The 22,383-nt window shown below is 37.7% G+C and overlaps 1 protein-coding gene across 7 annotated transcripts in view; it reads right to left on the bottom strand.

Moving 5' to 3' along the window:
* The window catches only part of ATP10B (ATPase phospholipid transporting 10B (putative)), a 159,477-nt gene that overhangs the window by 132,790 nt on the left and 4,304 nt on the right, over window positions 1–22,383 (bottom strand). For 2 of the 7 annotated variants that reach the window (XM_083798072.1, XM_083798073.1), the window contains exon 1: window positions 12,981–14,322. The exons of 2 other annotated variants lie outside the window; for them this stretch is intronic. Coding sequence is in view for 1 of the 5 variants with exons in the window: in XM_083798061.1 (XP_083654187.1) it covers window positions 12,469–12,515 (47 nt within the window). In the remaining 4 variants the exon portion in view is untranslated. Of the gene's footprint in view, window positions 1–12,468; window positions 12,639–12,980; window positions 14,327–22,383 lie in introns of those variants that run through there. 3 more of the 7 variants (XM_083798061.1, XM_083798068.1, XM_083798065.1) reach the window with 3 other exon arrangements.

The raw sequence follows: 22,383 nt of genomic DNA, 5'->3' as shown, positions 1-22,383 counted from the left end.
TTGATGTTTAGAAAGAACAGCACGTTCAATAATTTTTAACTGATAAAAACCAATTTCCTTTCTACACAGTAACGACATTAAAACTCAACATCGGAATCATTGAAATTCAAAGCAGGTGTGATAGAGTATTGGTAAAAGTCATTACACAGTTGTAAGGAAGAGCCTGCAACCCCTAGAATAACAATTAATTCAAATCAATATAGAAATTAGAAGGAAAGATTAGAAACTGTTGAAATCTACCGAGTGAGAACTAATTTGTATTTTTAGCAAAATGAATCCCAATACATGCTCAAGTAAAGCCTCTGTTAAGATTCAAACTGATGTTCTCCAACCTCTTTATAAAACATGGTGTTAACATACCAATCGTCAGCAAGAAATGCAGCCATCACTATAGTTTGTAATAAACAGCTGTAAAGGTTTGGGATGTGGGCAGCTCAAAGCCTATAATAAAGAAATTCAAGTTTGGCAAAGCACACAAATAGACAAGGTAAGATTATTTAAGAGGTCTAAGCTGCCTTTTTTTTTTTTCTTCTGTAAAATATGCAACCAACAGACTGTAAGACTGTACTGTGATATTTAAACCTGACAGAAGAGTCAGTCACAGTGTGTTGGAAAGAATCCATTTATTTTCAGTGATCACTGAAAAGACAGACTGGCCTTACACACGCTGCAGCGGCCAGCTCTCTCTGTAGGCACAGGTGTGGAGGACATGGTCACCGCCTTGCTACCCAAGTGCTACCCATTTTGACATTTTGGTTCCAGTTCACCATACATGCATGCATTGAGCCACCATCCATTCAAACAGAAACAATACACTGTAAAATGCAATACAAGACTTGAAAGCAATTTTCCCTCTGGATGTCTACCAACAAATTCTGATTATGTATCAAGGCTGACAGGCAAGCTTTGCAACATTCTAGATAATTATCTGGACTTTCCCCTCAACAAATCAAATAAATAATGACTCCCTACTCATGTTGCAGTCCTCCTCCTCCATTTATTTTCTCTTCTCTTGACAACAAAAGAACATTTTGATGTTTTGCTTTTTTGCCTCTCTGTGGAAAAGGGCAATAAAAACAATGGAAAACGCATATGCACACCAGCAGATGACAATCTGCCCTGTCTGTGAATTACTTGAGGAAAGAGCTGTTTCTTACAGTTCTCCTAAAAGCACTTGACATATTGTTGGTATTTTGAAAACCAGCAAGCAATGATTTTGAGTAATGATAATAAAGCATCTTCCCTACATTTTTTTTTTCCCTCCAGGGGACAACATTACTTACTGAATAGGGCTTCTTGCCTCTCCACTCATCTCATTTGCCTAAAGCACCACAACAGTGAATTAATGAAAGTCACACTATCACCTCTGGTATAAGAAGTCATTGCTGAAAGCACACTTCTGTCACACCTGCAGCCTTTTGGAAAGAAAAGTCCTGAGGGAAGTGTGCCACTTTTCATTTCTACATGTCTGAACAACCCCAATAGGTCTGCTATGACAAAAACAAGGGAAAATAGAATTTCTGGTAGAAGACTGCTTGTGGACCCCACCTCCTAACTCTGTACATTTCATTAAGAGAATTAAAGCATTTTCATTACCCTTCAGTGAGGGTATCTGAAAGAGAAGTGCCTATACATCAGCAGCCTGTGACATGTAGAGGAAGGACACTACGTTCAGGTCAGGCTCTTCAAATGGCTTCATGGCACTTGAGAAGCCATCTGCTTCCAACAAATGCATTTGTGCAGACACTGATGTTAAGCTGGTCAAGCCTTTTGTAGAACCATAAGTTAACTGAGACACACAGCAGAGGAAAGATGCCTGCAGGATAACAGCTCATCCCACCTCTTGGCACAAGGACCAGAGTCACACAGCAGGAGGCTAGCATTGCTGAGACTACTTGGAGGCAAGAAGCATTATAGGTGATCCTAAAAAGAAGCACTTTCAGCTCATTAGCCTGCAAAACCATTACAATACAAACACCTTCGGATTGCCCAGTTCTCACTATTTGGCTGTTATATCCCAAGTCCTGCTGCAGGCTTCCTTGTGTGTATGATGTGCAGAGCCACTGTCATCTCCCCATGGAACAGAGGTGGTCATGTGTCATGTATCCTAGCCCAGAGAGGATCCCACAAGGACACACTTCCCTCGCTTTTGCTGGCCCTTCCCCATCACAGAGGTCTCTGCCAGCTGCATGCTTCTGCACAGGGACCTAGCCTGTCCCTGACCAGATGCCCATCTACACCTTCCACTCTGAGAGGTGCCAGCTTGTAAAGTAGGACAGTTCAAACCCTGGGGTTGAAAGGATTCTCCAGGTCCTAGGTAAAAGCAAAAAGGAGTTTGCATGCCATCACCTGGCACCGGTAAACGGCCTGTGTTCTAGTACCCAGTGAATTATTCAGCTTTGTGGATAAAACCCTTCAGGACGTGAGAAAGAGCAGAGTAGGAATGTGGGGCCTAACAGCCTTACTGTGCACCTACGTTTTATTTTTGTGGCCCCTTTGGAGGTCATTGAACTCAGTGAAAGAGCCTGTTATTTCTGAGGGAAAACAAGGGGAGGAATTGTCAAAAGTATTGGCCAGATCTTTCAGGATAGTTCTTTTCAAGACCAGCCGCTGCTCAGCTGATCACCTGTCTCCCTGCTGCTGCTTTTTCAAGTAAAAGCTTGATCCTATCAGCTCAGATGACTTGCCTGATGATTGTTGAACACACCCATGGAGAGGAGGGAGGGGAATTAATCAGCGCCCACATGAAGCATGCAGAGGCATTGGGGGGTGGAATATATAGCTAAGATAAATAAAGGTTAGGGTAGAGTAGGGATGCAGGTGAAGGGAAGGAGATGAAGCCATACAGACTGCAGAAATCTGGTCAAGAAAACCAAAGGCAGAGCATAACCTTCCTGCTGATGATAGATGGTTTGGTTAGACAATAAAAAACATGCCGTATTAACCTAGGGTGTGGAGTTGTACAAAGGCTCACCTGGCTTTCAACATGTATTTGTGCATCCAGCAGGACCTTCCGATGAACAACAGTACTGGAAGTTATTCAGCAACCAATTATAAGGTGTTTTTATTTTCCATATGACTAAGTCACTGAAGTCAAACTCCAGCCAGAAATGCATCAACTCACATTTCATAACCCACAAAAATACCATTCCAGCCAGTATAACATAGGTTGTAACCCAAAGCACCCATGTTTCCCTGCAATTGAAGAAAATAAGTAAGTCTATGGACTGTAACATGGAAACTTTAAAACATCCTCCTCTTCCAGTAAAGTTCTCTGTGACATGGAAGTAAGTCGCCCAGTTCTATGAGCCCACCACATCTGCATAATAGCATTTGAACAGAGAATAACAAGATGCTTTCCTTTCCCTTTTAAGCCTATCTCTAATTAATGACCTCTTCCAAGGATTTACACTTCTTTTCTCGCTCTTGCAACTTTCATTAAATCTGGCAGACTGGTTTCTTGCGCTGTAACTCATGAGAACCGGACTGCATTTAAAAATGGAAAAACATTGTCAGCACATTAAGCCCTGAGCTAGACTTGCTTTTCAGTCAGCAACTGGAGATCTTAATAAACCCTCTATAGCAAACTTTCTAGAAATTTATGAAAAGCTGCAGATATACTTTGGTGTTAGAAACTCAGTGAGGAGGATGGGACAGAGAATATCATCATGACGGTTGTGCAACTACTAAACACACAGTGGTGTTAATAATCCTACCATTTAATAAGTATTGAACAATATTATATATTAGGAACATATTTAAGTTTTATTCCTATATTTAAGTAACTTTTAATATAAACTACACAAAAACAATTTTAATCTTTCTGCAGGCCTGCATGTCAGAAAGACTATGTCATCTTAGGCACTGTGCAATGAAAGGCACTGACGACATTCATTTTCATTAGTATTTTATCTTATACTTTCAACTTCCTAGCTTGTCCCTTTTCCAAGGAAAAGGGAAACTAGCTACAGGACTTTTTAATATGAAGATTGCATTGCTAACATATTTCCAGGCCTTCTGCGCCTTATCTTGCCCTGATTGTGGTAACTAGCAATCTGCTGTTATGAAGTGGCCTCAGCAACGATTGTAAAACCACATAACCCATGAGCCAACAGTCTCCAAAAAACATGGATGTGACCCTCTTGATCAGTGAAGAACACATTGTAGGCTGAAGGTACCAGGCACTTCTGTACCAACTGTGTGTTCACAAAATTCTACAAGCCTCTGTCCTATAGCCTTCAAGATTTAAAAGCCTCAAAGAGAAAAGGGAAACTACAAAAACAGGAAAAGTCTTGATGCCAGGTGAAACTGATGAATCATGTTAAAAGACATCTAAGATACTAGTCACTGCCTCATTTGTCATTGTATTTTTTTTACTGTCTTTTAATTTCTCAATAGCTGTCAGTATTTAAATATTCAAAACCTCAATATTTCACATATCCTCACAAAGAACAAAAACCTTCACAACAGATGACATCTAAAAATCAACACAACAATAAAATCTGTTAACAAAAGAGCTTTATAAAAGAATGGAGGACTGCAGAAAAGTAGTAAGTTAAATAGTCCTAGTAGTAAGTATAATATATCAGATGGAGATGTAAAAACCAAACAATAACATTTATGAGCACCCATTAGACAAATTTAAGACCAAAGGGATTGAGCAGGGCTGAAAGTGTTTTACATTTTTTGCACTGATTTTATTACTTTCATCTGAAACCTCAAGAGGTTAGCAGATCATCAGAAATGGAAGATATAAGATTTCAAGAGATGACGTGAAATGTTGCTTGAACTTGAAAAGCTAGAAAATGTGCTACCTGCTTATGTTGTGCTTTATGCAGAACTTAAGAAACAGTTTTAATGCAGGTTTTGAAAACAGAAGGAATTTTGGTATTATTTAACGGTAAAAGCCCCTTTCAAATCTAAACAGGAAGATATGCCAACACCTGCCTATTTGGATTCCCATCGTTGCCAAATTGGAACCAGGCACACTTGTGGAAGATAGGCACCTGAAGACAGCTTGAGTAGTGTCAAAGCATCAACTGTGTCAATTGCAGCAAGAGATCTGTATTGAAATAAGGCAAAGAAGCCAGAGCAGATGTGAGCGTGCCATCATAAATATGCTAGGAGCAGTACTTAATTAGAAGATAAGGAAAATGTATTAGTACAGGAAAAATAATGAGCTCATAAAATTAAGTACATTTGACAAAGAAGGATCCTGGGGAGAATACCAAAGGTTACAGGAGGAGCAACAGCAATTTCCAGCCTGAACAATATCTAAGCTTAAGATTTGAATAGAGTTTTTGAAGTTCCTTTACTTAAAATTTAAAACAAAAGGCTTCTTAAGAAGTTCAAGCTATTTTGCTATTCTTCACGTGCGCACTTTGGTTCTTTCTGTTCATACTTTGCTAACAACTCTAACCCTGACTGTCTCTGTTCAAAATTAAAACTCTACCTCTGAAACTCACATTCTCTCCTTAAATTCTTTCCCCAGCTTGTCACAAAGACACTTCTTGGCTTTGGTATTTACTGCTTGGAGTATTACCCTGTATAGGTACTTTATAAAATTGCGCAGCTCAACACAGGACAACTACAATCCACAAAGTCAAGAGAAAACTGAAAAGTCAAGGATGTTATTAGCCACTGGAATTGGTAATAAATATTTTTCATTATTACAAATATTATTTATTATACTTCTATTCCCAGAAAGGTGGAAGACGGGCTAGATCTGACAACATTGATAGTTAAATATTTAACAGTTGCCATGCTTTAAAGCATTTCATTTTTAGTCTTTGGTTGAAAATGCTAACAAATCCATAATATTTTATAGGAATTTTATTCCTCAAAATGGAGACACTCTTAGGAAGCCAGAAACTTCCATCTTTGGTGTATGACATTAATTAGCTAAGTGCTTACCACATCACAATGACAACAACAAAAAAGGTTGATAACATTTTCAGAAACCTGTTTCTGGTCATGCTTGCAAGGCCCACCTTTTTGCCTATATTTTTGGAAGGAGTGGGAGTCCTCTGAAAATTACCTACTTGTTAACTTTTGTTGACATAAGCAGTCGTTTGTTATCATGTATAATTATACTGGGCTGTCAACACCACTCAGAGTCGACAAGAAGCAAGAGGTATTTCTCACAGGGAGGTGCAAGTACTGAGTGTAAAGAATTCATCAAGGAAAATATAAAAAATAAGAAATACATATTTATTTAGAAAGGAAAGCAGAGCTGGACTGTTTCAGCACTGGATTCTGAAAGAACCTTAAAGTGTGTCCAAAACCCTCCGGATGTCAATAAGATTTGGGAAGCAAGATCCCTTCTGTATTCGTGAAAATTCTCAACTTATAAAGCACTGGCTATAAGTCATAATGATCTCAGTGAATTGGATGTCTTTTGCTTTGATCTTTTGGGTCAATCCAAATGCCAGAACTGAAGCCAAATATGTGGCTTGGGAACCTGCAACTAGCAGAAACAGAAGACAGTTTACAAATCCCTGTAAGGAGATTAGTAAAGCCCTGTGTACTTGGCTCTAATCAGAAAGGAAATGCAAAGCCATGATATAAATTACATAGACCAATGGCTTTGGTTAGAAAAAGAGAAAAATAACCCCTGGATGTTTTCTATGAAGGTGTTGCAACCAGTGTGCTCTTTGAAGTTAAATGAAAAGCAAAAACTTTTAATCAAAAACTCAGCAGCATACCATAATCAAGTTACTGCAAACTTGGTCATGCCTGTGCTTTTTGGCTACACAATCTTTGTCCATTGACAATAATGTGAATCTCAACAGTTTGCTGTCAGAAAAAGAACACTGAGAACCAAACCAGTACCTCATTATCACACCCACGTAATTACCCACCAGCATTTTGAAAGCACCTGCTTGCCCTCCTGTGCAAGCCAGCTTCCCAGCTAGACTGAGCAGCATGCTCTGCCCAAAGCTCTCCCAACACTGAAAGGACAAACACACTTGAAAAACACACTTGCAAAATTCCCAACAGTATTTCTGCTTGACCCCTTGTATGACAGAATTATAGCCTTATTTTCCTGTGCCCAACATCCATATAAACTGCTAACAGCAAATCACAGAAAAAGTAATTTTTACATCTGCACTTCCTGCCTTAAATTTTTTACAGTATTACAGAACAGTGACATTAATATTTAACAGTAAGCACTTCTAATGGCACATTATAGAAAGAGACCCTGTCCAACAGAATCCTTTGCTGCAAAACATCTGAATAAGAGCTCAGAAGTAAATTTGCCAACTGCAAGCTAAGACCATGATTTTATTTCCTTCAGCTATTATTAGCAGATTAAAAAAAGCCACCATACACCTCCCTCCCAAGAAACCAACCAACAAAACCCAACAACCTTCCACCCTCAAACCTAACACATTGATTTCCATATTTCAGGATCAGTTACACTGAAAAATTTGGCAAGTGCTCCACGAAAACAGTAACTAAATTAAATATCCTTACTATGCTTGAAAATATTTATTTTATAACAACCCATCTGTTTCAGTTATGTTATTATGAAGTAAGGTACCACTCAACAAGTACAGAGTAGCAGCATAAATCCAATATTTGTTTAGAATTTCACTCAGAGCTGAAGCCTGCAAATGTTTTATTCAGCTAGTTCTCAAGGCGTGTTCAGATAAATGGCTAGTGGAATTGTAACCATCCATTACATGGCTCAGTCTTTCGGAAATTTCCTTCTCTAGAAAGCAGTAGCTTAAACCACAGGGAGACTGAAAGAGTAAGGGCATCTCTAAGGGGAGCTTGATCCTTGTGTATCTTAGAGAGGGAGATCTCAAGCCGCTACACTGCGAGAACAGCATCAGCCAGTTGCCTCCAAACATAGGTGCATGCCTAATTATGTCACTGTTGCAGCTTTGTGTTTTCCCAAAACCTTTCATTTTATTATCTGTTAAAAACAACAACAAAAAAACACACCACAAAAAACAAAACATCAGAGCAGGCAGATCTGTTCTAGCTTCAAGTCTGTTTAAAAAAAGAATAAAATTCACATCTTGTCTATGGCCTGCCTGCTTGCTGGATTGATCTTCAGTTTTATGCCTGTCCATTCAGCATCTTGCATGTTTGTAAGCAGCAGAGGAATGGCTCGTCAGCAGATCCCTAGCTGCATGACTCAGTGACAGCTAGTAACAGGGAGGAACGAGAACAGGACTTCTGTGAAAGTTTCCTTAAAAAACTGAATTCAGCCCAGGGTGAACTCTCTGCAAAACTCACTTGTAGAGAAAACAAATACTCCATGCAAGGAAGGCTGTGAAAATCTCATTAGCTAAGCCAAGCACAGCATCAGCACTTGCAGGCATTCACTGCTGTATCTCCAGCCACTCTAATCACTGAGGCTTCACACATTTGCACATAGGAAGCCAATTTAAATTCCACTGAGAGTTGGGCCAGGAATCAGATATCAAACCTGACTATGGAGCTATCACACTTTGCAGGCAGCACTTACTTTTTCAACAGTATAAACACAAGATTAATGAAGATAACTGCTGCAGGTGAATCCAGGCCCTGACACAACAGACTGGAAGTTGCTCATGTCTCTGCTTTTTTGCTCAGACCATTAAGCAGGGCAGGGGGCATCTTATGAGAGGCATTTTCTGATCTGAACATTTCAGGGATTCTTAGAGACTGCCGAACTTAACGCATTAGCTCCATCCTCAACACTGGGAAACCTTTAAATAGCAAGTTCACCAAACAGTGCAAAAACCAGTGAACACTGCAGTTCCCTCTACCAGTTCATACTCTGAAATTATATAAGTGATCTGAATTAAACGAGAAGCACAACCCTTGGGAACAATTTCCAACAGCACTAATGAGAGCACATGGAGTTCTTTATGTCCAGAAACTGTCACTGTTTGCAGCAGCATTTAGAGCACATCTTGATGCTGACTTGCAGATGCCAGCATATTATATCACCTTTCAGTGGTTCAGTTAAGTCAGCTATAAAGTTCGGCATCTGGTTCCCATTTGGGGGTTTATTTATATAGAATGCCTACTTATATTCTACACATAGGAGATGAACTGTAAAGACACAAGGACTGATGACTAAATGGAGCATTAATGCTGATACAGAAGAACACATTCAGCTATATACATAGGACCTGGTCCAAGGAAAAAAAAGGATCCAGCTGACTTGATAAGTTTACTCAGGTGTTTCAAGTTATGATCTTCAGGAGCCAGAATACTTAAGTGGTTAAATTATCCAGGACAGTCATAGTGAAGATACATCCCTTATTCCTTAAATCAGTTGGAAGTTTTTAAGGTGGCCTTAAAAGTTTGTCTCATTTGCTGAGTATTTTCAATGGATAAGTAAAATTGAAATACTCTGGTATTAGTACTCTCTTTAAAGGGGACAGTGAATGATCTGACTGGAAAAGCGAAGCTGTACTATTGTCTCTGATTCTCACCAAAAGATTGCAGAGTTTAACAAAAAGACTTATTAACAGACAACATTAATCACGCTCAAGTGTGACCCCCCCCCCCGGTAGGAAGCAATGTTTCCTGTTTCTCATCACTGTGCACGTAAAGATATGAAATTAGGTTGGTTCTGGTCCATCAGAGCATTCACTGTTGCAACAGGCTATGAAAAACAGTCTATGCAATATTATACTTTAATAATAATAATAATAAAGAACGTTAAAAATTGCCTTTTGGCATCCTTCATTTTCCTATGCTCACAACATCTGTTCCCCAACAATTTGTATTTGATCTTCAATTTTGCTAGAGACTATTAAGTTTTCAGACTAGCGCTTTATGCCACGTGAAAGTTTGGAATCCCATCCTTCAGAGAGTGCTGCAAGAAGCTCTATTCTTGCTATCTTTTTCTGAAATAGTTTCAAACTGCAAACCCCAGCTCTCAAACCAACCTATATGCCATTCTCTTGTGTCAAAGCTAAGCCCCAGAGAGTGAATAGGCCTTTAAACTTTGCATATTTGTAACTGTAAGTATGCTGATTTCAACAGAGCACCTTGGGATAGACTTAAAGGTTTCTTTTATTTTTTTTTTCTTCACTTCTCCACCAGCTGTGATGTGATGGATATTTCAGACATTTGCCACCAGAGGGAGATGACAAAATCCCACAAATGCAAAAGGATGGGAATTGACTAATACTGGTAAAAATGTTCCTCTCCTGCCCCCAATGGCTGGAAATCAACTACATTTCACAGTATAAACTACACTCAATGTGCATGCCATATCTGATGAACATGTAAACTTAATTTACTATTTATTTAGAACAAGAACAAAAAGGAATAAAGGATCTTCCTATTATATAACATTATCCAAATGATACATTTTAACCATTAACATTAATTCATTCTCACTTTTATAGAAGTATATTTTTGATTAACTGAGATTCTGAGAGGTTGTCTTTAATTCATATATAGAAATCTGTGAGAAATTGAGTTTTTCCTTGAAGTGTTCAAGACATTAGTTAAGCCAGAAATGCTCAGAGGAAGTGGAAATCTATAGAAGTCCTTTGCTCTTCTTGAAAGGGATGGTGACGACAAGCACTGCTGATGGCAGAGGCTGGGATTCAGCCCCAGGTTCTGCACAATTCTCTGAACTGACGCAGCAAATAACTGAGACCCCACATCCCCACAGGACTCACTGTTGAATCAGCAACAGACATACATACAGTCTCAATCAGAAGAGTACTGGAATAATCAAGTATAAAGTCAAACAAAAAGCCTACCTATGCTAACTTATAAATTTCTTCCATCCTGGCTTGAAACACCAAAAGGGAAACAGACTGTATTGTGGATTTAAAATCTAAATTTTGATGGCAAAAAGCAGCTGATGGGATTCTCTTCACAGGAGAGGTCTCAAAGCAAAGTCCAGCTCAGCTTTTGGTCCACAGCACGCAAATGTTCCTTTGATCGGTTTATATTTAGCACAAGCCTCGCATTCAACACTACCTTCCACAAGATCTTCAACATTTTTGCTTCTACAAAGATCTGAGCTTGAGGAACCTATTCTGTATATGGGTAACAAATTATCTTTCCAAAAAGCTTTGCTTATTATAAAGAAATATAATAGTGGGAGAAATCTGCTCTGATTTTAAGTTTGCTTTTCTATTCCAAGGGATTTCATAGCCTCTCTTTCCAAGCTGTAGGATTTATTCTGAATACAATTTTTATCTTTTGTAGCCAGAGGTTATATCTGTAAAATGCTCTCTCTTCATACTCTGCTCTTGCCACTTCTCCAGATTACTAATGCTTCTAGTTTCTGAAGTTATATTTGGCAATTGCTGGACTACAGTTATACCTGCTGATGCAAGTGCCTGGAGGGGAACCCACTTGGCCCAATGGCTCCTCACAGCTGTGGCAGGAAACCTGCAGCCCCTCACTGTATGGCACAGTGGAGCTCAGGACTCTTTATATGCAAACAGTGCTGTGCTGTAGGGGTAGAGTGACCCTGCCCATGGGCCTGGCCCACTGAGGATCCCAGACCACACAGCCACAGTCCTAGGGCAGAAGCAGAAACAACACTGAAGGAATGATGAAAGTCAAACCAAGAGCAAGGGGCAGCTTCTGGGGTTTCTTCTAAGCATTTCTTTTCATATTGTTAATATTCAAAACTGAGAGGGATTAGTATCACCTTAGAGAGAAATTGAAAGAGGCATATGAAAAAAATTATATTCTGTGCAGGCTGGCTTAGACAGGTGAAGCAACCAGCATAATCAGAACTAACTGCTTGGAGCTGTACCAAGCAAGCTTCCTCAAGACTGCTAGCTTTAAAAGAATTAGATGGACCTTTCCCCAAGTAGGATTTTTCTACTGGCTTCCCTTAAAATAATTAGCTTGTGACATACGGATGTCACAGACATTTCTGGCATTTGTTGCAGTATGATGCACAACACACTTTAAGACTCCAGGTGCTTGTCAGGCAGGGTGAAATACTGGACAGAGAGGTGCTTGATGCAGTCGTGCTTGTTCTACAGTATGCAGCATAGGGCACAGTAGGAGGCAAATTATCAGACTGAAGGGATCAATGGTACACTCTGTTTTTCAATAGTTATCTTTTTAATAAGCAGGGCCAAATTTTTAACAGAATTCCCCTTTTAATTAGCATAATTAGCTCCGCTATTTTTTTAAAAGTCTAATCAAGTAACAAGACAACGAAGAGCATTGTGCTGTAGTTTCCTGTGCACAGAGAACAATGATAAGAATGGTTCAAACGCCCTCAGACAAATCTGTTAACTAAGGCATTTTTTTCAGCACCTATCCTTTTCACTTCTGAGATATTTCTTTCCCTTCAAGAGAGAAACTAAAACCCCTCTGCTTATGTTATTAACCAAAATTTCTCAGTCACCAGACTGAGTTTTTATTTGAGTATACAGAGTAAAAATGCACACCATATACTTTAACAATAGCAAAGCTCTGTTTTGAAGTCTCTGCCATCACCTAGGACCCTTATTGATCCTATTTAGGATTCACCTGAAAAATGTCTTCTGCAAGGAATCCAAACACATCTTGAGCTGCATTTTGTCACAGAGTTGCACCAAAGTCTCCAATTGTAAGTCAGGAGCTTTCCTACTGTTCCTAGCTATTCCAACGAGCACTACCAACAAACATACCTGGCTTCAAAGTTTGTGCTCTAGAACTACCTGTGGCAGACAGAAAAACAAAAAGCTTCAGAGGACTGTTTCACAGAAGAAGCTGATTAACCTATCCTTTAGATTACCCAGTAAAACCACTTCCGGTTTGTTTCTTTCAGCAAAATACTGTTTTCCAAGAATGGGTATTAGAAAACAACTTATCATTTGCCTATTTTTTTTTCTTCCATTGAAAAAGAAGAAATTTTATTTCAAGGGAGGCAAAATTTAAACTCCCTAGCAGTTTTATTTTCCTCCCTAGAATTGCAGAGTTGTTTCAGTGTAGGAAAATTAATGAGAAAATTATAGAAAAAACGCTAAGCTAATTCCACTCCCATTACAAGCCCTGCTTACCAGAGAAGTGTAACTGGGTGAACAGCATTCAAGCAGCCAGAGATCACACCAAACGAGTGAGGCTGGCTGGGTTCCTTGGCTCAACAGGCTTCAGCTGGAGGATTAGCTTGGCCCAAAGCAGCAGAGCCTCTCACCCACAGGTTCTCACCATGCCCCAGCTGCCCCAGAAACCCCCAGCCCTAATGTGCTCTAGGGTATAGCCACCAACAGAGGCAATTAAGAGCACAGGTTCACCTCCTGCTCCAGGGCTACATTTCTAATTAAATGTTGTTCACAGTCAGCAGCTTTCCAACAACACCCTCTATTATACACAATGACTGCCATTAAAATAGGGCTTGCTAACTATTAGGGTGTTCATCATCACTTCATTAACGTTTTTTTCTTCCCGTATAAGATAAAATTATTGGCATTGGAATAAGAGATGGAACATGATTAAACTTATAAATAAATCCATGGTGATTCACTTCAAGCAAAGACAGCAATCTGTTAATGACTTGCAATTCTATGCTATGGATTGGGAATAACCTCTAAGTTTATGAATAACTATATAATAACTGAGAAGAAAAGTTAGCTGCTTTTAACTCTATAGCCAAATCCCTATTGAGAGACATAACTTTTGACAATGTCTTGAAACCTGCCTTCTTAGGAATATTGCAAGTAATTTTTTTTAGTAAACTGAGGTTGCAATTAAAGAAAAAAAGAACAAAATATCTACAGCTTGCATTACAGAATAGCTTTTCAGACAATTCAAATATTTGTTTTAAAAAAGCAAACTGCACTATGGCTGTTTGTTACATCAACTAATAAGTCACCACATCACATTCAGTTAATTACCAATTGTTCATTTTCCAAAGCTAAGTTTGAATTAATTATCAGAACTCTCATTAAACTGTGTCTGTCACATCAGACATCACATTAAAAATTACACAGGAGCAGGAAGGGATCCACTACTATCGGTGGATCAAGCGGACAACCAGACCTCTCCTTGTGCACCACAGGATAGAGGCAGCATAAGTCAAAATCTCCAAAATAAAAAGCAGATCATTTCATAGTTTCAAATACTATAGATTTTCAGTTGTGCTCATAAACCTTTCATGTTGTAACCTGTGTGAAACAATTTCTCTCTCACTGAAAAATGTGATTTTGAAGTCTGTAGAGCAAGATGATAATATTTAAACAGAAGATTTTAAAACAAATACAAGACAGTTACAGTTGATAAAGTAAATACCTATTTTATGTATTTATTGTTATAAAGTTACAAACATATGAAAGAACTCCCGCCACTAGAGTTGCCTGGATATTTTCTGCTATTTTTTGAATTACTACTCAGAAATCACAGGTTTTTCAGACAAACTGGTAAGATCAGTTGTGATAAGCTTTCAAGCTCAATATGACTACAAAGTCAAAATTCTAGGTAGCATAATAAGATATAGAACTTATTTAAATGATAAATTTCAATTTTTAACAACACTTTGCAATTTAACTTAAAATATACTTTGAAGGTACAGCAGAAATGTCTAAAAAACCATTTTAGCTAAGCCTATGCAAGTTTACAAGGTTTTTTGTTTATTTATTTCTGATAATTTTCTGCCCCACTTCAGAATGAGGAAAATATTTCACCTTGTGATGCTAAGCCAGCTAGTCCCAAAGTAACCTTTAGATGACAAGCACTACTCTAAAGCTCCTCCCTTGTTCAAGGTGAGAAAACTGGAAAGAAGAAGCGTTTTGGCAAGGTGAACTGCCGAAACAGCTTGAGGCAGTGGCAGCTGCTCAACAGAACACAGCCGTATTCATTTCTGCTCCCTGCCAAATATATCGGAAGAAATAAAGAAAGATAACAGGACAGAATGAATTAGTAGATCTAAACAAACAGACTTACCCCACTCTAAACACTCTTCAACTTCCCTCGACAGTGTTTTTAAAATTAAATATACAGAAGTCAAACAAGCAAGATAGTAAGTAGCACTGTCACAATAATAGACACTGGTGTGGGCAAAGAGGAGATCGAGATGATGGTTTGATTTAGATATTCTTGGTATAGAAACTTGAACAAATCAGTATCAAAAATACCGAGTAAGCTAGAGTAGGTTTATTTATTAGTTATTAATCAGCTAAGTTGCTTGCTAATATGCACACAGAAAACTTAACTTTGGCAGAAGGTGTTTGGAATACAAAACACCTCTCCCCAAAGCAAAGCAAAAAAAAAAAAAAGAAAAAAAAAGCTTAAAACCATTAAGTGTTATGATCTGCTCTATACATTGCTGAAATCTTTAAAAGATACCTATTTTTAATTCTAGCTAAAATTCTTCAGATTTTTAATTTTAAGGATTTAATATCAGTGGCACGTTCAGCAATAACGCAGGAAACAATTTCAGATGAACATAATGAACTGCAGACTCTAAACAGATAATAGAAATTGAGGACCCTATTATCAGAAAAGTTAAGCCCAAACCAATGTAATACACAGTTACTTATACGTAAAGAACTGTTCTACCCTTGTAATGAAAATTTTGTTACAAGGCAACTTGTTGTGCAACTTTATGCACCGCCTCCCAAATATAGCTCAATGCAGAGCCTGAGAAGCGTGTATCATATCATTGTGCTGCCAGAGAATAATACAGGAGGAAAACCTCAACACCATCATAAACATTAAAATAGACCATATTTGTATACTTGATCATACTGGGGTCCAAGTCAGATGGTAATTTTGATACCCACCGGTCAAAATCAAAACTGGTGTGCTACTGTATAACAGTATAACGTAGTTCAGTCTATACAACAAACTGCATATAAACTCTAGACAATTACCAGGAGTTTGATGGCAGAATAAAATTGAGACTCAAAAAGAAAGTGACAGCCAAGTCACTGATGAGAGAAAAGTGGAAATGGAAGCCAAAGACCTGAACTTTCAGATCTTCTTTAGAGACATTTTACCTTCAGATCAACTTAGGGTCAAATTACTACCAATGTTATTTGTAAGCATAAAAACTGAAAAAACATTATCAGGTTGTCCTGGATAAAGCTCAGCTCTTCCTGCAATTTGGAAACTCTCTAAGGGGACTTTATAGTTTCCTGCTCAATTCACCTTTTTGGATTTTAATGAGCTTTGATATGCACAAAAGTAAGCATATGCTTTTTTGTAACACCAACTGCAATAACTACAAATACAGCCTTTGTCAATAAGCCAATTTAAATCATTGCATAAATATAGTCTAGTTGTTGGGCTTCATTTAGCTTCCCATTTCTAGCGAAATAACTGCCATGCCTCCTTCAAGGAGGCAATTTGCACCAATTTACCCTGAAGGCTGCTAAGGAGACTTCATCATCCCTCTAACTGACTTGCCAACTCTGTCAGAGTAAAACACCATTTTTCTATTCTGCAAACGTAGAAGAGCACAAAGAATAATTTGTTCTGAGAAACAATTCTCCAGGACATTCCAAGAATGTCTTGTTTGATATAATATAATTTGTGCCCAAAGGAGCAGAGGGTAAATGTCTTTCCATCCAATATTTTTAAAACAAGTTTTTCTCTGCGAAACACATCATTGGTGGCAGCAAATGTAACTCATATCCTCCCCAGCCCAAGAACTATTTTCATTCAACTACCTCTATTCCACCTAAATATCATATTAATATAGATCAAACTGAGAAAAATAGTATGTTAAAATCTGGAGAGGAAGCAGTTTCTACTGTTCAGTGCTGCTGTGAGTTTCTTTGTACAAAGAGCTCAAATAGAGCTAACAATTTTTTTTTTACATTCCCTGTAATGTAAAAAAAAAAAAAAAAAAAAAAAGTGATGCCCATAAAGAGAAAGATGAAAGACTAAGAGCGAAGAAATGACTTATTTAGAACACTACCCATGTTTTTCCATTCAGTTAAGCACAGTTGTGGAAAGAGTCCAGCGACCCAGGTTTTTGTCTTTTAGTCATGACCTCTTTGAAGACCTCCCAAACAGAAGAAAAATCCTCATACCTCAGAAAATGTGGACATTATCAGAAGATGAGTGAAAAGAGGCATGGGAGGAAATCAGAGGTAGGGACATACTGACAGACAAGAAGAGAAGCAAGAGTCCTGTCAGAGTAAATATACCATACCATATGCGTGTTTATGATGACATGTATCCTCTGAACAGGGCTGCTGAATCAGTGTGGAGTAAGGAGTGGTGTTTAAAAAGCAATAATCCTGGATTGTGTGTGTGAGGTCCTATAATCAGGGCAAGTTTTCCCTGAAGACAATATAACCCATAAATGTTAACAGTTTGGAAGAACTGGGTTCTAACTTTTTGGAGTGGCTCAGCATGAAGCCGTAACTGCTAAGCATGACGTTGTTTGGAAGGATCTCTCTCAAATGAGTGCAACTCAAAATCTTTGATTTTTCCATCACAAAGCAGTCAAATTACATTGGAATAAACATATTAGTCTGTGAATTTGAAAGCTTGAGCCACACACTAAAATTTAGAGAAAGAAGCAAAAATATTTGTGCTTAGATGTTTTGAAAGTGTGACTCAAAAATTGATTTCTCCAAACTGAGTACCTGAATTTGGTATTTCAACACTCCCATGTTGCCTCAGCATTTTTTCCTGCTAATCACTAGTATTAATATAGAAATAGAAATAATAGAAGTATAAATTTTTATAGAAAAAAAATTTCCTATGCAACAATAAACCTATTCATTTAATGTTTCAATGCTAAGACCCACAGAAATCTTTTTTACAAGATAAGCTAAAAAATTCATTAGAATATACTTGACTGTCTTTCAATTATTTTCTTTCAATTTTGCTTTCAATTATTTTGTCTTTTCTTCTCAATTATTTTTTTTTCATCTAATCACTTAAAATCAGGCAAATAAGATCTATAAAATCAGTTCTCGATATAAGCATGCCTCAGTTATTTAATTCAGGTTGGACAAAATCATTGTTGCAAGTGTTCCCTCCCTAAGTCATACAGATTGTGGGCACTGCAGGGGTCAAGCAGACAGGAAAGGTATACTGGCCATCCATCCCTAGGAGTACAGAAGGTAGACTTTAAGCACTTTTTAAAAAAGTTTGCCTGTTAATGTTTGTAGCTTAGCCCCTGTATTTTCCATTGACTTTGTCACTTCTGTGCCTATGCAGTGTGTACATAGAGCAAGACAAATTGCAGTTCGGCTGTGGCTTCATCTGGGATGGAAACAAATTGGAACTCTCTCACGCTAGTGAGTTGCTGACAACAAAGCCTTCACAGTCAAAGAGACCTGACTGTTTATATAACAAACATATTGATATAAATGTAGGCACCAAAGTAAGCCAGAATAAATCATTCATCCATGAAATAATGCATCAGAAACACACTAACAACTAACCTAAAGAAATATTGAGAGAAGCTTTCTATATTTAAAGAATGTGCAAGATGAATGTTTCAATTAGATTAAAACCAGCAACTATTACTCAATTTATCATATACAGTGACTACTTAGAGACTGAGTGGATGAGAAAAAGGACTGATCTTAAAGCTAGTGTCATTTAAAGCTTATCTGTTTTTAGGAAGATAGTGAAGAGAATATGCTGTTTTCTAGAAATCATTTTAAGGTCAAATAATTCTGGCCACATTTTTCCCAAGAGTAAATGCTCTTTTCACTAGAAATGCACCAGAATTGAATTTGGCCTACAGGGCCCACTGATGAAAATAAGAGTATTTCAACCTGACTTACGTGGACATTATAGAAAACCACCTTTTTATATACACAGCAGAGAACTTCAGCGAACTTAATCCCCATGGAGATTACATGGAGATAGTTTATTGCTATAGCAGGTGCTTCCCCCCTGCTCCCCCCAAAAATCTTCCAGAAATCAATTACAGCCATTGAAGAATAAAAGCATGAAACTCTCATGTGAAACCAGCCTGGAGAAATTTATCCCTCTAAAATTGTTAGGCCTCCTTTTTGTTTCCATACATCCTTAAGTGTGAAACCATTCCAGTGAGTCACTATAGAAATTTGGCTTTAAGGAATTTAACAGAACATCACCAGAATGATATATATCTTAAAGGCCCAACCTACAATGTGTTTTATAGATAGTTGTATCCTTTCCACATCATTCTATCTAAAGAGCTTAAGAAACACAGAAAGACTATTCTGTAAAAATTTAGAGAAACTAAGGGAGTAATTTCTATAAAATTAAACAGAGCACTCAATGGAGACTTTATGCTCATGGCAGAGAATAATCAAAATGTGACATAGCTATCCAGTATAAAATAAACCCATCACATTTTCTGAATGAGTCTGGATGACCAGAACCATTCATGACTAGTGCTGCTGTCAGTAGGCTATAACGTTTTTGATTCCAGGTGAAAGATTCCCAAAACAGATTTTTATTTTATTTTATTTTATTTTATTTATATTGTCTAACCACAGTCTTGTGTCTTGCATACTTGTTTCTTTCTTCTTTTTTTTTTTTTTAAATATATTTTACTTGACTTTAGCCAATAAGACTGCTACAGGGAAGATTCCTCTTCTTTTCTGGATAATCTTTTCCATTACTTACAGCACACAGACAGGGGAAATGAGACATGAACATCATAGTCTAGGTTTGCCACACATTTAAGGTAAGTTCTCAGTAAACTAACTTGCACCAATGTCCCTGACTCACTGGCTAGGCCATTTCTGGAATCAGAGATGCATCAGGTATTTCTACACTACTATGTCTCCACAGATACAAAACAAATGGACCTGAAATCTAGTCCTTAAATTATGTATTTCTACGCTTCTTATGGGAGGACCTCAGATGGGGGGACTGCAAGAATGCCTTAAGAGTTGCACACAAACCACAAGGCATGCTCCAGTATAAATCATTAGTGTTATCTTATTAGAGGCATAATCACAACTTCCCAGTAAAATCTGTTCTCTGGTTTCTGCTCAACGTGTCATTGTCATCACTGGCAACCTTTATAGGTTCTTGCCAAGGGTGAATCAAAGATTCACGGTGACAGATACTTCACAGTATTTTGTCTTAGACACTGCAAAACCACAGAGGCTACCATTGGGCAAAATGCTACCTGACAACAACCTAAGCAAAAGGTGAAAGGAGATTTGTGATGAGTATAACTTGGTGCTGCTAATACATATAACGCTGTTTGTGAAGCAGTTTCAACGGTATGTTTCAATTGGTGGCCAAAACAATTCCGAGACTGGAATCGTGGCACCACATTCAGAGACACTGTAATGCATGTCAAAGGCAAGTGGTTTGTGCTGTTTGGATTCACACTGAAAGCAGCAGAAATTATACACTTGTGCTCATTTGTGTACAAAGGCATCCCATGATCCTATATCTAATCATTATGTTAAAATTAAGGGGAAAGTTATCACTGAGAACAGAGCATAAAAAAAATGAGTCACATGGAAAGTTTAATTCCAGTAGTGTCTCCAAGTGCAAGACAAACAGGAGACTGCTCTGAGCCTGATCAGCTGTGAGAAACCAGTGACTGAAGGAACATATTGAATGTCTATTTAAGGTATCATAACGAACTCCCAGCTAAGAAATGATCAGACTTATACTGAACAGACACTAGCTGTCAGCATGAAATGAAACAAAATGATGACTAGTATTGAAGAGATGCACATCCTACTAGGAATGTCTGAACGTGGGGAAACGAGTGTGAATACCTGGTCAGAAAGGAAGTCGGACAATGGGTCCATTTCCCTTCTGTCAAGTCCAATCAGCTACTACTATACTGTCAGCATCCAAAAGGTTTTAGCCTTGAAAGAAAATAATGTACATATCAAGTAGTAAGCTTATCAAGAAAAAATACCTGTGTTCAAATATGGAAGAATAAAGGAATGTGCATAAATACCAAAACACAAACAGGAAGTTTGTCTTTTAGATGTGATTAAAAACTCTTAATCAGGTTCCCCAATGTTGCTCAGCTATTTTCCCCTTTTTGTCAGCAAAAGCTGTTGATCACCTACTTATCCCATAATTTAAAAGTCCCAGGATCTGTGACAGAAAGACAACTTACCGCTTCATCTGGAAACCTAGCTTTAAATATCCTTTAACTAATTTACAGGGAAGAAAATTCCTAATAATAAAGGGTATATGTATATTCTTGGAACTCCTGAAAGAAGTAATTAGTTCAGCTGTATTTCAGAGACACTGATTACTACTTCAGCAGACTGTACAGATTACTGAGGATGCTCACAGAAAAATACCAAGGTAAAATTTCTTGCTTAGCCATTGCAATGGCAAGTACTTTACTTCATTGCTCAATTAAAATCAAGATTTCTGAGATTTTCTTTTGCTGAAAAGTATCATTTCTCAATTGCAAGTATTATGAAATATATCACATTAAAACCTCCTAGTTCTGTCTTCAAAATACAGCCAATTATTCATGTGCTTGTGCATATACTGTTTCACTGCTCATGAACATTTTCATATTCAGGTGAATATTGACACCTAATGCGTATTTCTAAAACAGGTTACTTGGAAAGAAGCAAGTTTACCTATGAAAACCACAGCAATGTTGTATTCTCCTTTTCGGAATTATATAGAGTAATAAAAATGTACTGAACAAAAAGCAATGTCTTAAATGCTAGGCGATGGTATTTATAAGCTATAACATCTGCAAGCTATATCATCTTCCTTCCATCTTCATGTTGCTTCTACTGCATAAAAATCCTTCCTGTACTATGTCTTTATGCATACTCTCAGTTTTCAGTTGGAAAAGCAACTTCTTGCTATAACATTGAAACAAAAAGTAGCTGTCATTACTTCTTCAATGCTCAATGTCTTTGCCCCACTGCATTTCTATTTTTTTTTCTCTTTATTACTTCTCTAAGGTAATAATTGAAGAAAAAATCAGTAAATTAACATGTGGCTTGTCATGTAATAGCATCTGTGATGCATGAATAAAAAGACACTTTTGAAACAGACTAAATTATATTTCTGTTTGCCATTTGTTAATTTGGATTTATTAAAAAGTTGCTTAGTTACTACAACCTGTGCCACATAGTCAAGGTGAGATGTGCTCCATGTACCTCACTACTTACTGAAAATAATTTTTGTTATCAGAAGTGGTTCAGTGTACTGGTAACTGCTTATAGGCCTGGAAGCCCATCTATAGGGCATACTTTTCGTAACCATTTTTCAGGTTACAACTTATAAAGGTGAATTTTAAAAATCAAGCTTCTAATCTATAAATAGTGAGTGAATTGCCTCTGCTCTCACCTGTAAGATTTTCATCTTTAATAGTGGAAATGCTAAAGGCAAGCAAGTATGCCAGATATAACCAGCAGAATCAGGGATCTTCATTCCTCAGCCTTAAGCAGATTTTCAGGTAAGGGTTTTCACTTCTTAATCCATTTATTCAAATCCAATTGAATTCAAAATGCAGAGTTAATACCAGCAAGCTGAATGCTAGATGTGTCCTGAAAC

Source organism: Anser anser (genome assembly GCF_964211835.1).
Source record: "Anser anser genome assembly, chromosome: 14".
In the NCBI taxonomy this organism is placed as follows: domain Eukaryota; kingdom Metazoa; phylum Chordata; class Aves; order Anseriformes; family Anatidae; genus Anser; species Anser anser.
The sequence above is the reverse complement of the archived record's forward strand: the minus strand, read 5'-3'. Positions and strand labels throughout refer to the sequence as shown.